Genomic DNA, 22,052 nt, shown 5'->3' on the forward strand with positions numbered 1-22,052 from the left:
GAAGAAATTTTTTAGCCCCCTCTCACATTTTTCATACAAATGCTGGATCTGTCCGTATATATTATGTTATAGTGATGGTTAATAAACACAACCAGTGAGAATTTTGTGGCTTTATTGAGTACGTAACTACAGTCAGATCCTGCACCGCCACCCGCTGACAGGGACGACGCAGACGGCCGCACTCTGGTTAGGAACATTACTGGGCAGAGGGCGCTACTCACCCCAACACTGGCTCCACAGGGGGTAACGTACAAATAAAAACAAAATACGGTCAACATTAACAAATATTATTTTACTGAGTAGAAAATTTTTCTCTCTTCTTATCGTGTTTTCATTCGTTATGCAGGTAAGGAAAATTTGGGACAGGTTAAGCGAATACTTCTTCTGTTAGCTCAAGAAGGCAGGGAAGTTATCAGTAGTACAAAGTTTTTTACCCAAGAAAATAATATTTCTAAACGTCAAACGTAATATGTCCGTCTCTATATTAGTTACCCTCGCAGAAACCATGCAACAAAATGTACATATAACGTCAAACAACAGAAATTAATCTATCTATCGGAATTAGGAACATCCCAATCCTAGAGAGCCTAACAGTACAAAGCGTGGCTGACACAGGTATGCAGCAGCTGTGAGGGTCCAGCACCCATGCGAGACCCCTGGAGGCCTTAAATCCTCGCCACCACTACCGGCTCACCCTGGGGCACTCACCTCGGCACCACCTTAGGTTGTACTGTGGACAGGAACTCACAAAGCATCAACCAACAATATCAACAGTAACACCCAGGCACTTTCATAAATAATTAAGAGAAATATATCTAACATGGCAATATATACATATGTACAGAAAACCTTGGCTATATACAAACTGTCACTATACGAGTGACCAAGACAAACTTCGTTGTACAAGTTTAAAAAATGACGGAGAGTGGCCTCCTGTAGTCTGCCCCTACCGGCGGGTACTGGGCGTTGGTGTATGAGGCCACCTGGGAGGGCTGAAGGAGGCCGGCCATGGTGGAGGGTACCGCCTGACTCAGCGCCCCGGACGGTTGGAAGGCCGAAGTACTGGCTGCCTGGCTGTAGTAGTTACTGAGGGCACCCGCTGCAGCACCATACCCGGCCATGGGCCCTGGGTTGACGGCAGGAGCACTAGGGGACGCGCTCTTCATCTCGGTGTCCTTAGGTTCCTGAGCCAACTTATCCAGGTATGATGTGGGTTTCTCCAACCCGTACTTGTCTGAGAGATATTTGCTGCTGTCCAAGTATGACTTGGCTGCCTCGTAGCCTCCTACTGCAGCGGCTGCGGCTGCGGCCTTGCTCGTGTCACCGTATTTAGGGTCGGTGGCAGCTGCCCCATACATGCTCATGGGGTAACCGGAGGAGCTGGTCATGTAGCTGCTGTATTTGGAGGCATCGTAACCGTACCCAACGGGGCTGGCCTGAGAGGTCTGTGTGGTTAGCTGCTGCTGGGCGGCGGCAGCAGCAGCGGCTGCGGCAGCCATGTGTGCGGCAGTAATGGAGCCGTAGTTGGCTGCGGCAGCGCTGGCAGAATAGTATGGCGACAACTGCGACGGGAAACCTGAGGGAGGAGAGATTATCGGTTAGTTTGGGTTGCTGTCAGTTCAGAAATTTTCAATCCTTTTCTAAAGTCTAAAATATGACAAGGATAAAGAAAAGCATAAGAAAGGGGATAAGAAACGCTGGGAAGAGCTAAAGGGAGAGCCTGTGGCTGAATGTGCACGTGGCGCCGCGGGGTGAGAGGTGCATGAGAGGGGGAAGGGAAGGGGTGAGGTGTGGGGGTGAGGGGGCCCACTCAGGCCGCCACAATGGGAGACACTCGCCGTCCTCAGCAAGCGATTGTCTTGGGTCTCAATGTAATTATGGGTGCGCTAATGGAATTAAGTAAGTTGCTGGAGGCAGCGGAACCGTCCACACCCCGCGACTAACAGCCTGTCCTCTGCTCGCCCTAACCTCACATAATTTAACTGTCTTCTTTCACGGTATCCTGCGCAGTATCCATCCTGTTCCTGGCCAGCAAGATAGCAGTCTCTGTTTTCTCTTCTTTAACCTATTGGCAGTTAAACTATCATACCTCAGGTACACAAATCTACGGATTTCATTCCTGTCTAGTTGTCAGTTCTCTCCACTTTTATTCCCTGTATGACAGCACTCAGTTACTTTTGGGTAAAACATGCGACATATCTATGATATTTACGCTTCATTCTACACTCAGCCCTCTTCGTAATCTTCGGTGATTTGCAGCGGTTCTCTCTTGGTAGGCTAACTCTGATCTAATGCTTTTCACCGACAAATTTCACACTGCTGATGCATCTTCCATCATTATTTTCTGCTCACAATTCCCAGTACTCAGTATCGAGACAGCGATAACGTGAGCGGTTATTATTCCGTGCTGAAGATAAATTTAGCTTGACAGTGACAAATGCTGAATCTGAAAGCAACGAAACGTGCTACACACATGTGGTTTTCATTTCCTATGCATACCAAAAAGTAAAGGTATGGCAAAATAGGTTAAGTTAAATGAATTAATGGAACATAATTTCAGTTTGCGCAAGGACTGAAACTCATTTATAAGGAAATTAGATTTTTTTTTTTAATTAAGCAGGTAATACCTGTACTGAAATCTGGCCGACTAATTTCTTCTTTACATTTAATCACTGAATGTGTTTTGAACTTTGATACGACAGACTGTGAGGTGAATAGCTTGTATAGACAGTGTTATCTGAGAAGCCAAGAGCAGGTACTGGCAGGTGAGATGAGGTGGTGTTCCTGGCAGGTCATTAATTACCGCCTGTGCACCTGGCGAGATCAATAGCATCGTGCCAGTGTCACAGCACACCGCATAGTCTCATGTCGTGGCAACCAATGACGATACCAAACATTTCATTTTCATTTCCAGTGTGTAAATCAGTCAGTGCTTGAGACACGCGACAATTTTATTCTTCTCTAACGTTACGTGACTTTTTTTTTTTTTTCGTAGGTGAGGGAAACCTATCCCAATGAAGGGGTTAAAACCTACCTCTGTCAACCCTTCAGCGACTGACACATATTAGCAAATTTGTTCTAAGACATGCCAGATGATTTCAATTAGCTGAAGTAGCCTTTCTGAGCAAATGAATTATAAGATAAGTAACCGAGGTTACATATTCTGCGGAATGATATTAAAAACGTAATGAAAGATTTTGAGTTATACCAACGTAGTGTGTCACTGACCTAGTCATAATTAACTGAAGAACATTTACTGAATTCTATCAGTGCCTAAAATATACTGTAAGCTTAAAGAATAATAGGATCTGGTGAATGTAAAAACAAGAATATTTCCTAGACACAAGTCTTTCCTACCAGTTTTTATTTATTTATTTATTTATTTATTTACTTATTTTTTGTTAAAGCTTTGATGGTGTGTGAAAGATCGTGTGGTTCTTTTCACTGGGACTGCTGCCTGATAGTTCTTTCATTTGTGTACCTTCTCTGCCTTTTTTCTGGAACTTATCTCACCCTATTTACTACGTGGGAATTTAGGCTGGAAGGTTGATGATTAAATATAATGCGAAGAAATAAGTGTCCGAAACTACAATACGCGCTTCGTAATTATGATAAAATACGAATTCATCTCGAGTTACGACGGATGTAACTAACTGCTAACTCATAGTACATCTCGTAGGTGAGAATAACGGTTTAGGATGATGATCTTAAATTTCATGAACGAATTCCTTCATTTCTGTGAAAATAGGTTTCGCTCGCTCGCACGCACTCATATGCACACGCACACACCACACACACACACACACACACACACACACACACACACACACACACACACACATGGACACACATACATACATACACACATACATATACAAATATCTATGCATCTAATTATCTATCTATCTATATAACCGTGCGGTACGTAATAATTATTGGATGGTCTGGAGTTACTAGTCCTGGAATCAGGCGACGAGCATGCTGGAGCGAGGGCAGACTGAGCTGAAGCGGCCCTCCTGAAGCATGGCCCAGTGATCCGAGCAGGGGGGATCGATTAAGCGAGTGCGTGGCTCACAGGAGGGCCGGGACTGTGACGAGCTGGGAGGACCCGCTGATCGATAGGGCGCCACCGCCTCATTGTCGGCCCTAATACTCTCAATCATGACCCATTGTTCCTTCCAACGCTGAAATATTCAACGCCACAACTATAGCGCCTCGCAAACAGTTTGAACTGGGGGTGGGGATGTGAAGTGATGTGGTGGGTGGGGGCTGAGTGGGGCTTGGCTAACACTACCTCACCATACCATCATTACTCTTACACACACGAATATAATCAACTTTTCAATACAATGGATCCTTTTGTATTATGGTTTTGCTTCCGGAAGACGATGTTATTTAGCCTGGGAGACTCTGACGTGGAAGAATTAAAAGCATTCTCTATTCCACTGACACCTTTTGTAAATTGTATCTGCTTTCGCCAGATGATTTTACTCAGCTTACATGAGTCTCGTTTAAGTGCTAAGAATGGGAGGCATTTTTTATCGCCCCCTTCAGTAAAATAAATACTTTTGTAATTTATCCATGCAGACGTCAAACATTGCATTCAATTTCGGAAACCCCTCGTTGAGAAGAGGGTCATTGCTGTATTTATTACTGATGACACAATAATAATTCTTTTCATATAGATACGCACAAACGACCAGAATAATATCCAAGATATATAAGTACAGTAGATAGATACATAGGTAGGTATAGGCCTACTCAGTGTGCAGTATTTACGGGAAAAGATCTATTAACCTGGTGGTATCGAAGAGAGCATTCTTTTAAATATATCCTTCCATATGTACTTCAGTGCAAAAACTGCAACTATTTATATTCCAAAATATTTGCTATATACATGTCTTACTCAGTCTATCTATCTAGTTACTTATATCTACTGTATGTATCTACACACACACACACACACACACACACACACACACACACACACACACACACACACACACACACACACACACATCAAGAACAGTACTGGCACTTTTACACTCTAGACTATGCTGTATGTACTGTACTCCAAGGTAAAAAAAAAAATATATGCTACCTGTATTCTACTCCCTACTCTATATATATTCCAAGGCAGTATAAAAAAAATGTAGTCCTGAGCCACGAAAGCGGTATAAACAAGTAGGGTGAATAATCAAGTGTGACAACGAACTCATTGACTACCACTATTACTCACAGGAGCCAGACATGAGAACCAGCATTGAGCTTCATTGATTTAATTCCCGATGTGACTAAAACCTCGATCAGGCCCGACAATAACAATTATGCCCCATTGTTGACGTGGACAATACACCGTTTACTCCTGGCTTTGTGGTTCAGGCTCCATTCGTTATTCTGGCTATGATGTATGGGGCCCGGTGTGCTGTGCTGTGATGGTGCTGTGGTGGTCCTGTGGTGCTGAGTGTTCTCGTTGTGGTGGTGGGGGTAATGGGTGTGGTGTTGAGTGTGGTGGTTGTTGTGTTGAGTGTTGTTTTTGTGGTGGTGGTGGTGTGGTGTTGAGTGTTTTTGTTGTGGTGGTGGTGGTGGTATGGTGTTGAGTGTTTTTGTTGTGGTGTTGGTGGTGTGGTACGGAGTGTTCTCGTTGAGGTGGTGGTGGTGGGGGTAATGGGTGTGTTGTTGTGTGTGGTGGTTGTGGTATTGAGTGTTGTTTTTGTAGTGGTGGTGGTGGTGTGGTGTTCAGTGTTCTTGTTGTAGTGGTGGTGGTGGTGTGGTGTTCAGTATTCTTGTTGTGGTGGTGGTGGTGTGATACTGAATACATAAGAACATAAGAAGAGAGGATAACTGCAGTAGGCCGGTTGGCCCATGCTAGGCAGCTCCTAGAAGAGTAACTGAACTACTAGAATGAGATAAGGATAGCAAAGAAGAAGGCTCTCCCCCGCCCTCCAAACCCTCCAGCCGAAGCCGGCAGGAAAAAGTCAGAAAGAACACCACGCCGTATAGAAAAACTGGCGTGGACATTTTACAGGAAAGTGTGAAAGGAGAATAGAGACTATCATAGTGTAACCTGAAAAGAAAATTTATTTTTTAGTTAGTATTGGTTATAATATTTTCTTTATTCTATATCCACCCCTTATTTGTCATATGCTTATCTAGCCTATGCTTGAAACTCTCAATGGAAGAGGCAGCAACTACTTTACTAGGTAGCTTATTCCATTCGTCTACTACTCTATTACCAAACCAATTTCTACCGATTTCCTTTCTGAAACGGAATTTTTCTAGTTTGAAACCATTATTTCTAGTTCTATCCTGTATGCTCACTTTAAGTACCTTGCTAATATCTCCTTATTTATACCATTCATCCACTTAAAAACCTCAATTAAGTCTCCCCTTACTCTACGCCTCTCTAGCGAATGCAGACTTAGTCTTTTCAGTCTGTCTTCATATGACAGGTTCCGGACGTCATGTATCATTTTAGTCATTCTTCTCTGTACATTTTCTAACGAATTAATATCCATTCTATAGTAAGGACACCAAAATTGTACTGCGTAGTCTAAATGTGGCCTTACTAATGCTAGATAAAGTTTCAGTATTACTTTAGATGATCTATTGCTCACGCTTCTCGAAATAAATCCTAGGACCCTATTTGCTTTATTTCTCGCATTAATGCACTGTTGCCTAGGTTTAAGGTCGTTACTAATCATAACTCCTAGATCTCTCTCGCATTCCGATTTGCTAATTTCTTTGTTATCTAAGCTGTATTTAGTATCTCCAATGGTCTTGCCTACGTTAAGTACTTTACATTTTTCAACGTTAAATTCCATTTGCCAAGTTTTAGACCATTTGGACAATGTATCGAGGTTTTTGTAAGTAATGGCAATCGTCAGTCGAGTTAATGATACGCCCTATTTTTGTATCGTCGGCAAATTTGCTGATTCTGCTATTGACTCCTAAGTCTAGATCATTTATATATATGATAAATAATAAGGGACCGAGTACTGAACCCTGTGGTACACCGCTAGTTACTAATCCCCAGTCCGACTTAGTTCCATTTATTAATACTCTCTGCTTTCGTCCTTTCAGCCAGGATTCTATCCATTTTAAGATATCGCCGTCTATACCGTGTGCTCGAACCTTTCTAACTAACCTTTCGTGTGGGACTCTATCAAAAGCTTTACTAAAGTCCAGATAAATAACATCGTAAGCTTTATCGCTATCTACTGCCTCATAGACCTCCGAGTGGTGGTGGTAATGGGTGTAGTGTTGAGTGTGGTGGTAGCTGTGCTGGGTTTAGTGGTTGTGGTGCTGAATGTTCTTGTTGTCCTGTGGTGCTACTAATCTTGAGGTGGAGGATGAAGTGCTAGGTGTGGTGGTGGTGGTGGTGGTGGTGGTGGTACTGGTGGTGGAGGGTGTGATGATTGCGAGGCTGGGTGGGGTGTTGGTGATTGTGGCGTGATAATAATAGGTGTGATAGATATGGTGTTAAGTGTGGTGGTGGCGGTAGGTGTGGTGCTGAGTGATATGGTACTTGTGGTGTTGAGTGTGGTTGTGGTGCTGGGTTTGGTGTTGGTGTGTGGTGCTGAGTGTAATGGTAGTTTGGGGAAGATTGCTGTGGTAGTGATGGTTGTGTTATTTTTTTGTGGTGATAGCTGTGACGCTGATGGTTATGGTATTGGAAGTGGTAGTGGTGGTGTTGGGTGTAGTGGTTGTGCTGTTGAATGTGGTGGCAGTCGCTGAGTGTGGATGGTGGTTGTGGTGGCGGTGATTGTTGTTGTTGTGGTGATGATGATGGTGGTGGTAGTTGTGGTACTCGGAGTAGTATTGATGGTGGTAGGGGTACTAAATGTAGTGGTTATTGTGTTGGGTGTTGTGGTAGTGGCAGTATTTACAAAGAAGTATTGGTAGTTGTGGTGCTCGGTATGGTGGCTGTTATGGTGGTGGTGTTAGGTGTAGTAACAGATGTGAAGTTCGTGCCATACACGTTCGAGGCGACTGCTATAGTTGTGATGATGGTTATGGTGATAGAAATGAATAGAACATTGGTTACAGTGTTGCACTTTCAGGTGGTAATGTATGATTTAGAGGTGTTTATAGTGCTCAGTATTGTGGTAGTGTAGCCTATTGTGATAAAAAAGGTAGACGATAATGGAAATGGAAAATAAAGACCGTAATAGTGCAGTGTAGTGGTGTGTGTGATGGTGATTGTTGCTGTGATGATGATGAGAGTTGCTGTGGTGGGTGTGGTGATGGTTGTAGTGGTGGTGGTGATTCATGTGGTTGGTGGTGATCATGATACTGGTAATTGTGGCAGTGGTGGTGAGTGTGGAGGCGATGCTGGTTGGAGCGTGATTGATAATGGAAGGGTGGTGGTGATGAGTGAAATGATGGTAATGAATGGGGTGATAATGGTGGCGATGTTGATGAGTGTAATGGCGTTAGGTTTCATCATTTTGGCTAAGGTGGTGTAAATGTAGCAGTGCTGTTTTTCGCCAAACTGTTAAGTCGTTGTGCTGGTAATGAGTGATGTATTGGTGATGTGTTTGTGGCTGTTAGTCTCTATAGTGTGAGGATGGTGAGGTGTTAGAGAGGATGATGTTCGGTACTGTGGTGTCATATATGGTGTTGTAAGGAGTGGTATTGTCAGACGTGGTGGTGCTAAGTATGGTGATGTTATTGTGAAGGTGCTGGATATGGTGGTGTCAAATATGGTGGCGATGGGTATGGCCGTGTCAGACGTGGTTTCGTTACGCATGGAGACGTCAGATGTGGTGATAAATGTGTGGTGTCAGATGCGGTGTAAGATCTGGTGGTGTCAGATATGGTGATGTTTAGAAAAGAAGTATGGTGGTGGTGGATATGGTGTTGTTTGTCATGATGATGTGCTATTGTGGTGGGTATGGTGGTGTAGGAAATAATGGTGATAGCCTCAGTGACAATACAGCAACGGTGCAACAATAACAATGGTAGCACAAATTACAGTTCTCAGTGTGCAGGTACGTGTGGTGAGGTGGTAATGGGTGATGTGGCTGTGGTTGGCGGAGTGATGGTGAAGATGACTGGTGGTGTGATAAGTGGTGTAGAGATAATGGGTGGTGTAGGCAGTAATGGATGGTGTGATAATGATATGTGATGTGGTATTAATGTGTAGTGTTGTGGTAATGGGTGGTGTAGCGGTAATGGATGGTGTGGTGGTAATGGGTGACGTGGTGGTGATAGGTGGTGATGGTATGGTCGTGGGGATTGATGTGGTGCTGGTTATGGGTGATGTGGTGGGGATAGTGAAACAAGTTGTGATGAAGAGTGGTGGCGGGTGATGTTTTGGTGGTGGCAGGAAGGTGGGGATGATGGGTGGCGTGGTGATGATATGGTTGTGGTGACGCTTGACATGGTAGTGGTGATTGTGGGGACGGATTATATGAAGAGTGGTGAAGTGGTGATGATGTTGGTGGTGATACTGGGTGGAGTGACGGTGATGGAAAAACCAGTTGTGATGAGTAGCACAAGACGACCGAATCACTGTTTCAGACAGGAAATCGGTAGAAATTGGTTTGGTAATAGAGTAGTAGACGAATGGAATAAGCTACCTAGTAAAGTAGTTGCTGCCTTTTCCATTGAGAGTTTCAAGCATAGGCTAGATAAGCATATGACAAATAAGGGGTGGATATAGAATAAAGAAATTCTTATAACCAATACTAATTCAAAAAAAATTTCTTTTCAGGTTACACTATGATAGTCTCTATTCTCCTTTCACACTTTCCTGTAAAATGTCCACACCAGTTTTTCTATACGGCGTGGTGTTCTTTCTGACTTTTTCCTGCCGGCTTCGGCTGGAGGGTTTGGAGGGCGGGGGAAAGCCTTCTTCTTTGCTATCCTTATCTCATTCTAGTAGTTCAGTTACTCCTCTAGGAGCTGCCTAGCATGGGCCAACCGGCCTACTGCAGTTATCCTCTCTTCTTATGTTCTTATGTTCTTAAATCGTTGGTAAAATTAAGCTAAACAGATATCTCTAATGGTGAAAGTGTGGTAGTGGAGTAAAAGCATAGGATTAATTTCTATGGATATTCTTTTAACTCCTGTATCACTAGGGGGTTTCGTCCAAGCTGAGAAAAATCGTCTGGCGTTAGTATGACTGATATCGTCCACCAGCAGCAAGACTAAAATCGCCTAGGGGTTATAAGAATGTAATGGACTGAATTGATAAGCGAGAATTAAATCGTCTGGGAATAACAAGTACTATAATCGCTTGAAGGCAAGAATAAAGTCGCATGATGAAGGCAAGGAAAAAAAATCTGGAGGAACAATTATAAACGGTGGTGGCAAAAATAGAATACAAGAAGCAGCATCGTAATTAAAGGCTGAACGTAAAAGATCTTTCGTATCAAGTTTATTCCACTGTTCTATAAATGTGAAAGTATTATCGGCTATAGGATTAGCAGGATTATTCCATACAAATTATTTACTGTTCTAAAATTACAATAATTATACCACTCTCCCCTTCCGCCATCGGAGCCCCACACTGCGTTATCACCCTGCTTGCACAAAACACACACAAACACGACCACAGGCACCGTTGTTACTTATAATAATGGCCAGCAAGGGACACGGAAACGGCCCTCAAACACGCGACAAACAACTTTGAGTGAATTATTAATGGTGACGACCACTGGGCCACTTAATGCATTTTCCAGATCAACAGTTGCACAAGGGCGTCCCTCCCCTGCGGTAATTGAAACACCATTACCCAGAGACCCAGCGTCATGCCACACTTCACACTCGCACTCCAACTAGAATTCACAATCAGGGAGAAACACGAAGGTCGTTGCTGTGGTTGAAATCGATGTTAAAACCTCAGCTATGTAATGTAGGCCGTGCATTCCACAAGATATAAGTCCACTTACAAGCTACAAAGTACAACGCGCCGGCCTTCTTTTACTGTATTCTTTCTCGTCGCCGTCAGAAATAAACTCCTAGCTTACAAACTCATCGCACAGCACGTCCGCCACTTTCCTATCGATGGTATCACAGCGATGAGGATTACCCATGAATAGAGGAACACGCCAGTCCTCTCTCAATTTAGGAATATTCGTCTGCAGAGGAAAGTGGAAAGTATAAGAGGTGAAATGTTAAGTGAACTTTTATCTCTAGTAGTAAATTGTATTCTGTTCGCTTTGACTTGGCCTAATATGGACGTCTCCTCACCTTGAATGTTGAGGTATAACACTTGAGTATGATGCTAGTCAGGAAGAAGTGTTGCGGAAAGCCGTACTATTATTATTTTTTTTTCATCCACTGCGCTAAGTGAATTAAGCTGCAAAAGGACGAAAATCTAGGCCAAGTTAAAGCTAATGAAATATAATCCTGAGTATTCCAGTTCTAATCATCTGACGTACAACCAACACCAGTCTTCTTTCTTGTCTCCTCAGAAACAGAGTCGTCTCGAATCGCAATAGTCGTCTTTATACCAGCTCTTTTCCACACTCAGGCCTTCACATGGAACAGAAGAAAGGCAAAGGAAACCAATGAATCTACACAGGGAGTTCCACAAGGCAGACATCTCACATCGCAACATCTATTATTTATCCATCTGCTAGTACTTAAGAATTAAAATTTCACTCGTGCTTAATGGCAGGATTCTCAGCAACACGAAATTCAACGCATTAATGTTGTTATCACGTCAGGAATAATAGTTTGTAAATGGAGATCACTTATGCCTCTGCGTGGGTAGCGAATGTACACAGTGGGAGTAATTGCGCTAAACACGTAAGCGATATTTATTAACGCTTGATTACTGCATTTCTCAGCTTCACTAAGAAATCTGGTTGTAGATTTGGCGGGGAAATGTAATATTTTATCAAGTGACTTTCATTCATGGATTAAACCTAAGGCAATATTTTAAATTATTAGCATATTCACTGTGCTGCTGCGTTAGCTTCTGAGAGGATATACTTCAGTACACACACACACACACACACACACACACACACACACACACACACACACACACACTACTGTATATGTAACAAAAGAAATTCTCAAATCCTGCTCCTAGATACAACTATAAAAAAATAAAAAATATGGCGCACTTATCACCACTTCCTTTTCTGACTGACATGATAGTAACGACCATCCAAGTACATTAAAAAAATAAAGAAAGACTAATGCAGCGAAAGGATATGCTAATCCCGGGGCAGGATCTGAAAATCTCGCGGTTAAATCACGTAGAATTTACTCACCGCCGCGTAGAGGGTCCATTGAGACGGCAGGGTAGGGGATGCTGTAGGGATACCCGTCTTTCTTCAGTGTCTTGGGCTTCCTGCGGGGCCTGTACTTGTAGTCGGGGTGATCCTTCATGTGTTGGGCACGAAGACGCTTAGCCTCGTCGATGAACGGACGCTTCTCCGCTTCAGTCAGGGTCTTCCATTCAGCTCCTGAGGGAATAAACAGTAATATAACCGTTATGAGTGAAAACACGATGGGAAGTCACGTCAGAGTTTCGCCATTATTATCCAAAAAGAAACCTTCATTTCATTTAAAACTCACCAAGACGCTTTGAAATTTCAGAGTTGTGCATTTTCGGGTTCTCTTGTGCAATCTTACGACGCTGCATGCGAGACCACACCATGAAAGCATTCATGGGCCTCTTTACGTGGTCTTCCTTGCTGCCGTTCTCCTTTTTCTGAGTAGATCCGCTCGGGGAACACCCTGAGGCGGTGGAGTCGGCAGGTGACGGTGTAGATACAGGAGTGACGAGAGCTGCCTGACGAAGGTGAGGATGACTCGTTGTTAGAGTCTGTGGTAGGAAGAAATTGGGATTGAGGCACTGTTCGCTTAGAGAATGCTTATTATATTAAGAAAAATAACATTCTGCACAATGGTAAGAGCGGACAAGGGCCTTTAGTTGTTACCTCAGGTGTGCCCTGCGCAGGCGCATGTGGAGGGTGGGTTGTCTGTTGATGAGGGTGAGTAGTTTCTTGCTGTGGGGGTGGCTGCTGTGGCGGCTGCTGCTGGCCATGCGGGTTGCTGTGGTGGGCTGGTGGAAGCTGACCCACGCCAGCACCCACGCCCATGGCGGCAGTGCTGCCAGAGAAATAATGCCCCATCATGCCGCCCATGGTGCTGGCATACGACACGGGCATCGACTCCATCATTGTGGGATCTGTTGGAATAAAAGATCACTATTAACACTTATGGGCACACCATCGTATTCACTATTGTTCGTTGCAGTCGCGTTGTAATGTTCTATATCAAATCATTCTTGCTTATTTTCGCACTCAGAACACGTCCAGTAAAATAACATAGTAACTGTGAACACTTTTCTTTTCTATAAACCACTGTAGCACTGCCGTTACACCATTGATTCATAAGCTATATATTATAATGACTCAATCGCTGTACTTAAGAGAAGTCTGTTTTTGACACGACTAATAATCCTCATTAATCTGTCGTGCACAGGGCCAGACACAGGGGCTCTAGCGGTAATTGGCCATTCATCAAGTGGGTTTAGTAATTAGGCCTCCTGCCTAGAACCAGGTAATTGGCACTGGTAGAGGGGTGCTGTGAGGTTCGGAGGTGGCTGCCAGCGGGCCCACACACGGCACTTCCGACCGCACCGCCATTACCACAACAGCCAACACATACATCTGCGTGATCTACGTGCCACCCGCCGCAGAATTAGCATACAAACAACTTAACACAAGGCACAACACTGCACATACACATGGTGGTGCTCGGCGGGGCGACGCGACGGCTGCTGCTCTTGCCTCCACAGATCCTGCTACAGTTTGTTGCTGCTGCGCACACTACTTATGCTCACGTTTTGGCTCCTCTGAGCACACTACATCCACTCCACGGGAGATAATTACGGGGTAATCACTGCTGGAATGACGACACAGAAGCGACAGTGTGTCTAGCGATGCTAGAGGAAGTATGACCAAGGGCCCTGGCTAACAAATATTTTAAACACTGGACATGGAGTACAGACGGCCTGTGTGACGTCACGTAGTATCCGCCAATAATAATGGGTTCTCAGTAGCCTGCATGACGTCACGAGCCAGCGAACCAATAACAAAGCTGTGAGTCGAGAGGCGGAGCGAGCAGCCCCCTGGAGAGGAAGCCCCGCCTCGCAACCACCGGCAACCACCCGATTGGCTGCTGACCTGCCCAACCGCTGAGACCCGCCGACACCTCTATCTAGCCAGATACATCTGATAATGCCTTTATTTTATCTGTTACAATGGAACATATTCTGTTTTATCAGTTAACATCTATGTATTTTATCCACCTATAATCTGGTATCGTCTGATGGCAAATGTTATCTGGATTAAACTAATAAAAACAAAAATAGATATCAAAACAAAGCAATAAGTAACTGATACTAACTGATACCCTGCCTTACTGCATAGCCAGGGTGTAGCATGGAAAGTAAACCTCTAGTCTTCCCTTGAAAAATCAATATCGTTGCCTGATTTTGCTTAGTAAGAGTATACTTCCTTTACAAAGAGTATGGATTAAAAGCCTAAGAGTAGAGTAACACCAAATGAAGCCTCAGGTGAAGCAGCAGCCCCAGAGGAAGGCGGTGGGAGTGGGAGCCTCGGAGCGGGCAGGGGCAGGAGGCAGGCAAGGTCTGAATGGGTGGGCATGGGAAAGAATGGGTCGCTATTCAATAGAAATTCTTTAGCTCCGAACACCTGGAAGTCTGGCTCGTAAAGGCCCCGCGGCGGTCTCAGATTTACCAGAGGGGAGCCTGGGGCCGCTCCTTGCCAGATAGTCCCCATGGGGCAGCCCCGCCCCGCCCCGCCCCGCCACTCCCCGGGTGCCCCGCCACCCCATTCCTACAGCTCTCTCCCCTGCACAAAGGTAGGGAGGCAGACATGTGCACGCTGGCGTGTGAGGCTGGCTGGTGGCGGCCATAATGTATAGCAGGAAGTCTGTGCTTAGACTGCCTACTGGTCACCCGGTGAGAAAGATACCAGCGGAAGGAAGCCGAGGCGGGATTTTCTCAGCGTTCAATTGTGTTAATCAGCCGGGGACCCTGCTCAGTCCCACACTAGCAAGCGGTTAACTACATCGCCTTCCTTATACTTCTTGCTGGCTTCAGACTTCAGGCATAAATTAAGCAATAGGTAGACCGCACTGTTTGTGTATAAATCCTGTATCTTCTTCCTCCTTTCCTTTCTATCTTTCTTCACTTATTTATTTTTTGCAATTACTACGAAACATAAGGCATGTTGATTCTACGGCCAACAAGTCATGACACCACAGGGCATAGCTTTATCAGGAGATTCATGTGCTTCGGGGAATCTTTGTCTCCTCTGAGTTCACAGTGATTCTATGGGATGAGATATACGAACAAACCTATCATCGATTCCCTCTTATGAATTGGATTTGTCTCTGCAGGAAGAACAAGGAAAGCATCAGAGTCGGACCGTAATAACTTAATTCCTGTTATAACTAAGAATTCTTTTCGTAGGAAGAATGAGGTATAAGGAGAGCAAGCATCATCCCAAAAGAAAAATCTGAATTACGAGAGGGAGAAGATAGTATGATTGTTAGTGAATCTTGCCTCTCTAATTCACATGAGTTAGGGTATTACGTTCCCATCATTCCTCCTTTTCAGTAAACTAACCAGCAGTAACTCAGAGGGACATAGAGAGGCCAGAGCACAACTGCATGCTGAACACGTCATCACACTCGCACCTTATGTTCTCGCTCACCCGTTGATTGCTTAACATATCTTTTTTGTTGGGGAGGGACCGAGCACCGTAAGCGATGAGTACGGGAGCATGTGGAAGGAAGAGACAGCTGGTGGTGGTGGTGGTGATTAGAGGGGCGATCTATTGTCAGTAAGAGCCGGTGATTACTTAGCCAGGGCATGAGGGGCGAGGAAGGGAGTCGAGATCTGATAAAGAAAGGTGAGCGGAAGAATGATATAAAGCCCGGTGTTAAGGGGAAGGGAGTGCGGATCATAAGAGGGTTGAGAGATGGCGATTCAGGAGGGGGAGAGATGAAAAGAGTGCGAGGTGCAGAACAGAGAAAGGAACTTAAGCATAAGAGACATGTTAACGGGGCCAGTTAGGGGAGAATGATGAGTGTACGAGAGTAACGACTGTGTGAGAGCAAGGTGTAGAGTGATGCTGAGTGAGAAACACCAGAAATTCAACGTTAATCCTCAGACAGCAGTACATTTAAGTGAATTATGTGCATAAAGCCTGAAGGGAGGAAAAAGGGACACAGAACAGGGGAAAGGAGCCGTCTGTCATACAGGGCGCCCTGAGTGAGAGGGGGAAGAGATGCAGGTGTGAAAGTGCTCGGGAAAGAGGAGATAGTGGGCGAGGGAAACAGATGGACGATAAACGAAGATAAGGAAGTAATGGATGTGGATTTAGAACACCAGGACTGAGCAGATTCGTCATGAGGAGAGGCAGCAGAGTGTGAGGAACAAGAGAGAGGAACTTGTGAGGAATCAAGAGAGTGGAAGGCGCAGGAAGAGGTACATTGTGAGATAGTGTCTGAACGCATTATCGTGTGAGGAACATGAGAAGACGGACATGACAGATGGCGGAAAAATAGGGTGTGGGAGATATGGAAGCTGACGTATGGGTAATGACGGGAGATGAGAGTACTTGGGTAATGAAGCGAGGAGGAGACAGCGTGGAGTGATGGAGCTGGTGAGGAATGAAAGGATAAGACCAGAAGGGCATGAGGGTATGAGGTGCAATGCGAAGGTGAGATGGGCAAGGGATATACGAAGCAAGAGGGATGGATGTGAGGGGAACCGATACGTGTTAAAGAGGATGAGGAAGATCTCAAGGAGGAAGTTTGAAGGAAATTTCATTCTTGTAACTAGCATTTGTAGCCCCAGGATCATCTGAAACGTGAAGCGGGTGGATTGCAGACTGAAGTTTTCCCTCTCTGGCCTTCCATCATCCTCCATTCTGAGGATAGGGAGAGAGTTGAGGAACATTAATATAACTGACCAGAAGGCACCCCTCTGCATGATAACAGCACCATACATAGTCAGTTGGAGTGTCTCACAAGGAGCATTAATATTCTAGTCCACAAGTTACTCCCAGCCTCATTTGAGACCGTACCCCTGTCTTATCATCAACAGTTCACCCTTTTAATTACATTATTGATGGATGATGACAGGAGTAGAGGAAATAGTGATAATATTATGTATTAAATTAAGACTCATGTGCGTGAAGATTAAGTTTATGATGGTGTGACTAATATTTCCATGTGTGCCGTGTGATGACAGGAGTATAAAGGAAAAATCCGTATCTGAAAAGAGCTGAGTAAAGTAATAGACTAGATGATAAAGTAGTATAAAGTTTGTGTTGGGTGATCTGAATGGGAGAGTTGATCCGGATCTTGGTAATTATGTGATGGGTTGTTTTGATATGCCGGGGAATAAAGGCAATAGGCGATAACCATATAATATGTTGGAAAATAATAAAGGAAAAAATGTACACCCAGCATAGAGACCGGAATGACTGTTTAAATCAGCCTAACCTAATTATGAGATTCTAGAGCGTAGGATGTCCAGATGATTTAGCGATAAGAGAATCGAAAGAAGGTAGAGAGAATGACTATCTGATCAAATTATTGTTATATGTAAAATGAAACCGAGTGAAACCTAATCAGAACGAAAGCATAAATAGGAATAAAACTGAAAACAAAGCCATGGAATATGTATACATAGGGAGAAAAGAGAAGTGGAATTAGTATCAGTGAGACATCCACTCACGTGATGTAGTGCTGCCTACTTCTTCCTTAGCCTTTATCATTCTTTTTCTGTGCCTGCCCTCCTCTCTTCCTTTTTCTTCCACATTTCCTGTCATTTCTTATTGCATTTCTTTCCTTTGCAGGTGGCTTTACATTGAGTGACAAGCCAAATGGTTTCCTGTAAGCCAAGAAACCATTTACAACGCTGGGTGGTAACCATATAACCAAACCTTACGTGCCCCCTACGTGTCAACAAGTGGGTTGGTGAAGGGTTAGTGCCCCTCCTCGTAAAACAAATAACTCAAAGTCAAATGGCCACCCCTTACGGGATTATGGCGTCTGGCAATAGATAGATAGACAGAAATGGACACAAATAGATTTACAAAGCTTACTGAACAGTGGATACAATGAACATTCAGTTATGAATATTAAATGTGTTGCAAGAGTGTCGCCTGATGCAACACATGAACAGCATGGCAATATGTGGTCAAAGAATGAACAGTAAATGGTAAAGTAAGGGAAGAAGCTATGTGACGTCCAGCGTCTTCTAGTCTGTGGCAGGTTACTCACCCACGATCGTGGACTACAAGGCCACTGCATCATCCAGGTTGCCACAACAACCTCTTCTATGTGTTAACCAAGGTAGGAAGCTCATTTTACCTTCTAACCTACACAGGGAAGAGGAACACATGAGCCCAGTAGTGCCAGTTGTCCGCACCAGGATTCGAACCCTAGTGCTATCGGGCCAATTTTGTACCCAGCAGTGCTACCCACTCTGTCACCGCCGCGATGGCCGAGTGGTTAACATTAATAACAATGGAGGAGGAGGAAAAAGCGGTTTGGGAGGATGCACGAAAGGAATCAATCGAAAAATATATATTGAGAGTAAGAGGGGAGAAAAGGGATCAGCTAATAGCAAGAGGAGATAGGTGAGTGAAGAGCTTAGAGGAAAACTGAATATGACTGAAAAGAATAGGGATATTTTTTTAAAAAGAGGTAGGCTACAATGTATAAGCGAATGAGAGAAGCGGAAAAATGTAAGGGATGAAAATGGAAGAATGCTCAGTAAAAACAAATTAGGGGAAAATGAACTGCGTATTTTGAGAAACTGATGAGCTGGATTTACGAGAGTGCCGCAGAAGTGACCATGGTTGGGGCAAGGATGCACAAAGAAGGAAGGTCGTGTACGGGATTAGTTAGTTATGGAAGTGAAGAATATTAGGAAACGATAATGACTGGCAAGGGAGCAGGTAATGAAAAAGTATCTGTAAAAATGATAAGTCGTAGCGCGGGGAGTGTAATGAGCTTTTTCTGGGGAGGTGAATATGCCACAAAGTCTACGTGAGTGAAAATGCACCAGTACAGTATAGTGGAAAAATGATATTAGTGAATCTTGTATACAATTAAAGGTGACCGAGGTGAGTGCGATGAAACCATTTTGGAAGAAAGATTGAGTGCTATAGATAAAGTATTTGGAACGAGTGATAAAGTGAGTAACAAAAAAAAATCTGGATGATGAAGAAGCAGAGAGATTTCCAGAGTGATAAAGGATGTGTAGATCAAGTTTGTTCAATAAGACACACACACACACACACACACACACACACACACACACACACACACACACACACACAGTAAAATGGTCTGCAAAATATGGCTTTATGGACATATATGGATCTGGACTGAGGTTGACAAAAATCTCGGGACGCAAACTTATAAGTGCTCAGAGAGGAATGGAGAGGATCATGTTAAGTGCCACACAGATTGATGCCTCCTGATAACAAGCGAGAGTGGTGGATATAATAACTACAATGAAAAGTATAAATAAATGTGGGAAGGTCACGCCCTTTTATAGAACACATATAAGATGGAGGGTCAGGGTAACTGAGTGGCAACCATGAGATGAAGTAAGACAAAAAGGCGGATGAAGAACAAAAATAGCGAGACGAAATTGAAAGATTTGCTGGGAGTGGATGGAACACGCTAACAGTCAATAGATAAAAGTGGAAGAGATGGGCGAGGCCTTTATCTTGAAGTGGACGGAAACATGCTGATGATAGTGATTACGCTGATGATGATGATGATGATGATGATGACACCGTAAACCAGGAGGGGTTATGGAAGGTTCTAGAAATGAATTAGGTTCAATACTTTCATTTTCCTAATTACATATACCCACCCTGAATATGAGAAACAGCGTTAGGATAGTGATGATGATGATGATGATGATGATGATATGATATAGTTTGAGGCAACTTTTATAAGCTATATGTTGTGTAACGTGTAAGTCTTGACTCGCTTATTTGTTCTTGTAAACCCTATATAATCATTGCTTATTTGCAAATGCGACACATACACACTTTCGTTTTACGAAATATATCAAGAACATCTAATGGAAGCAGCCTGCTGAGCGTCAAGGCAACAGGAAGACCAAAGTAAAAGAGAATATCCGGTACCTTCTCAATTTATTTATCTTATTTTTTTTTAAGTTGCATATATATTACTACAAATACAGATTATCTCTCTATGTCTAAGAATACCTATTTAGCATCAACGTCATCTCTACAACTGGTGCTGGAGATGGATGCCTTCACGTGGTGGCACTGGTATAACTGGGGGGAACCACTGCCAGGTTACGCAAATCTCCCTCAGGTCCCTCCCTATTCCCTAAAAGAAGGATGGTGGTCTGCAGGAGGAGGACAACTTTAGCCTGCACTCTACTGGGTTCACGTTTCAGATAAACCTGGGGCTGCAAGGTCTACTATTACTCTCTACAACTTTGTCTCTCAGCTTCAGCGATCAGTGGAGAGATGCGTCCATAGAGAGGCAGGGGCGTAAGGAGTGTGTCTATGGTCTACCACAGAGGGATTTGTCTTCCTTCACTGAGCACAGACGGAGTGAGCTGATCCCACGGGAGTCTCATCACATTCACATTCGGATATCAACTTTAGTACAACAGGATATGGTTGTCGAGAGTGTGGGATAAACTCGCCTTCAAATTAATACGCGATAATAACACACACTCCTTTGCTGAAGAGGATGATGGTGTATGTGAAAGGGAGGCAGGACCTTATCTATCAACTGCAATGTTCCTCCGTTTACTTTACTATAAACAAATAGGAATGATCATAAGCCACGTTTTAACCCCAATATACCTGTCATACTCTTTCACTGTGCTTCCCACCTCCCTATGGGCAGACGAGTATAAAAAAAAAATAAATGAACATTAACAGTATGTACTGAAACAAGAAACGCAAGAGGAAATAAGCATATCATCTCCTATGTGATCTGTAAGCTTGAGAGATGAATTGGAAATGAATACGTGTGTCCCTAAGTGATCTGGAAGCTTGAGAGATGAGGTGGAAATGAACACACCTGTTCCTAAGTGATCTGTAAGCTTGAAAAGTGAGGCAGAAGTGAGTATATCCTCCTCTAAGTAATGTGAAAGCTTGAAGGATGAGTTGCCATGAATACAACAGCGCTAAAATATACTGAAGTTTGTCCCCAAGTTATTAGAAGGCTTGAGAGATGAGCTGGCAATGGATTTGTCTTCCCTAGAGCTTGAAAGATGAACTGGAAATGCATACGTCTTCCCTAGAGTTTGAGAGATGAGCTGGAATGAATACGTCAGCGCTAAAATATACTAAGATTTGGCCCAAGTGATGTGAAGTGGTCCAGTCTCGGCCAGGGACCTCCCGCGCCACTCACTCGTCCTCACACACGATCAGGTCTTTTCATCTTCTCGCGGCCAGACCGTCGGCGCTAATCCTTTTCGAAACGCCTTAGAGTTGAATGGGCCAGTAACCACGAGTGTAAAAGGAAACATCTCCTATATCGTCGCAGATGAAAAGCCCCAATGATGTAGGGTCATCGGGAAGCATTTGGGAGCTCTGTGCGAGGGTACAAAGTTAATGAACATTCCGTAGTGTTGGGTGAAAGGATTGGGATTCGGTGGAAGGGGAAGTAGGGAGGTGGAGGGGGAGCATCGCCTGAAGGGGCACTTCGTCTTCAAGTGGTCCAAGGCATATACAGTCCTAACGCCACCAAAACAATGATTCCACTCTCGGTTTAATTCACTGCAAGCAAGGTGCGCATTAAGTTTGAGTATCGGCTGTGTTTGGAATATAAAAGATGCACTTGCGTAACGTGACCCTGAATTAAGACTGGAGATGTTCTACTGACTTGAGACAACACGAAATCATCAGTTTAAATCGCTGAAAAAAAAAAAAAAAAAAAAAAGCCGGTGATAAGTTCTATTTTAAACAAGGTGTAACAAATTTCTGTGATCATATGGCTAGAAAGATCCTTCTGGCTCCACTTATGTTCTA

The 22,052-nt window shown here is 43.9% G+C and overlaps 1 protein-coding gene across 1 annotated transcript; it reads right to left on the reverse strand.

Annotated features, from left to right (window-relative positions):
- Positions 1-908: 908 nt before the first annotated feature.
- Positions 909-13,148, reverse strand: LOC145404894 (uncharacterized). The gene is made up of 4 exons (XM_080276395.1): positions 12,906-13,148; positions 12,541-12,790; positions 12,234-12,428; positions 909-1,576 (listed from the first exon to the last, which is right to left on the reverse strand). The coding sequence occupies exons 1-4, from the start codon at positions 13,146-13,148 to the stop codon at positions 909-911; spliced, it is 1,356 nt and encodes a 451-aa protein (XP_080132521.1).
- Positions 13,149-22,052: the final 8,904 nt, after the last annotated feature.

Source organism: Coenobita brevimanus, chromosome 65, assembly GCF_032717465.1.
Source record: "Coenobita brevimanus isolate Jiangsu-jjx chromosome 65, ASM3271746v2, whole genome shotgun sequence".
Classification (NCBI taxonomy): Eukaryota; Metazoa; Arthropoda; class Malacostraca; order Decapoda; family Coenobitidae; genus Coenobita; species Coenobita brevimanus.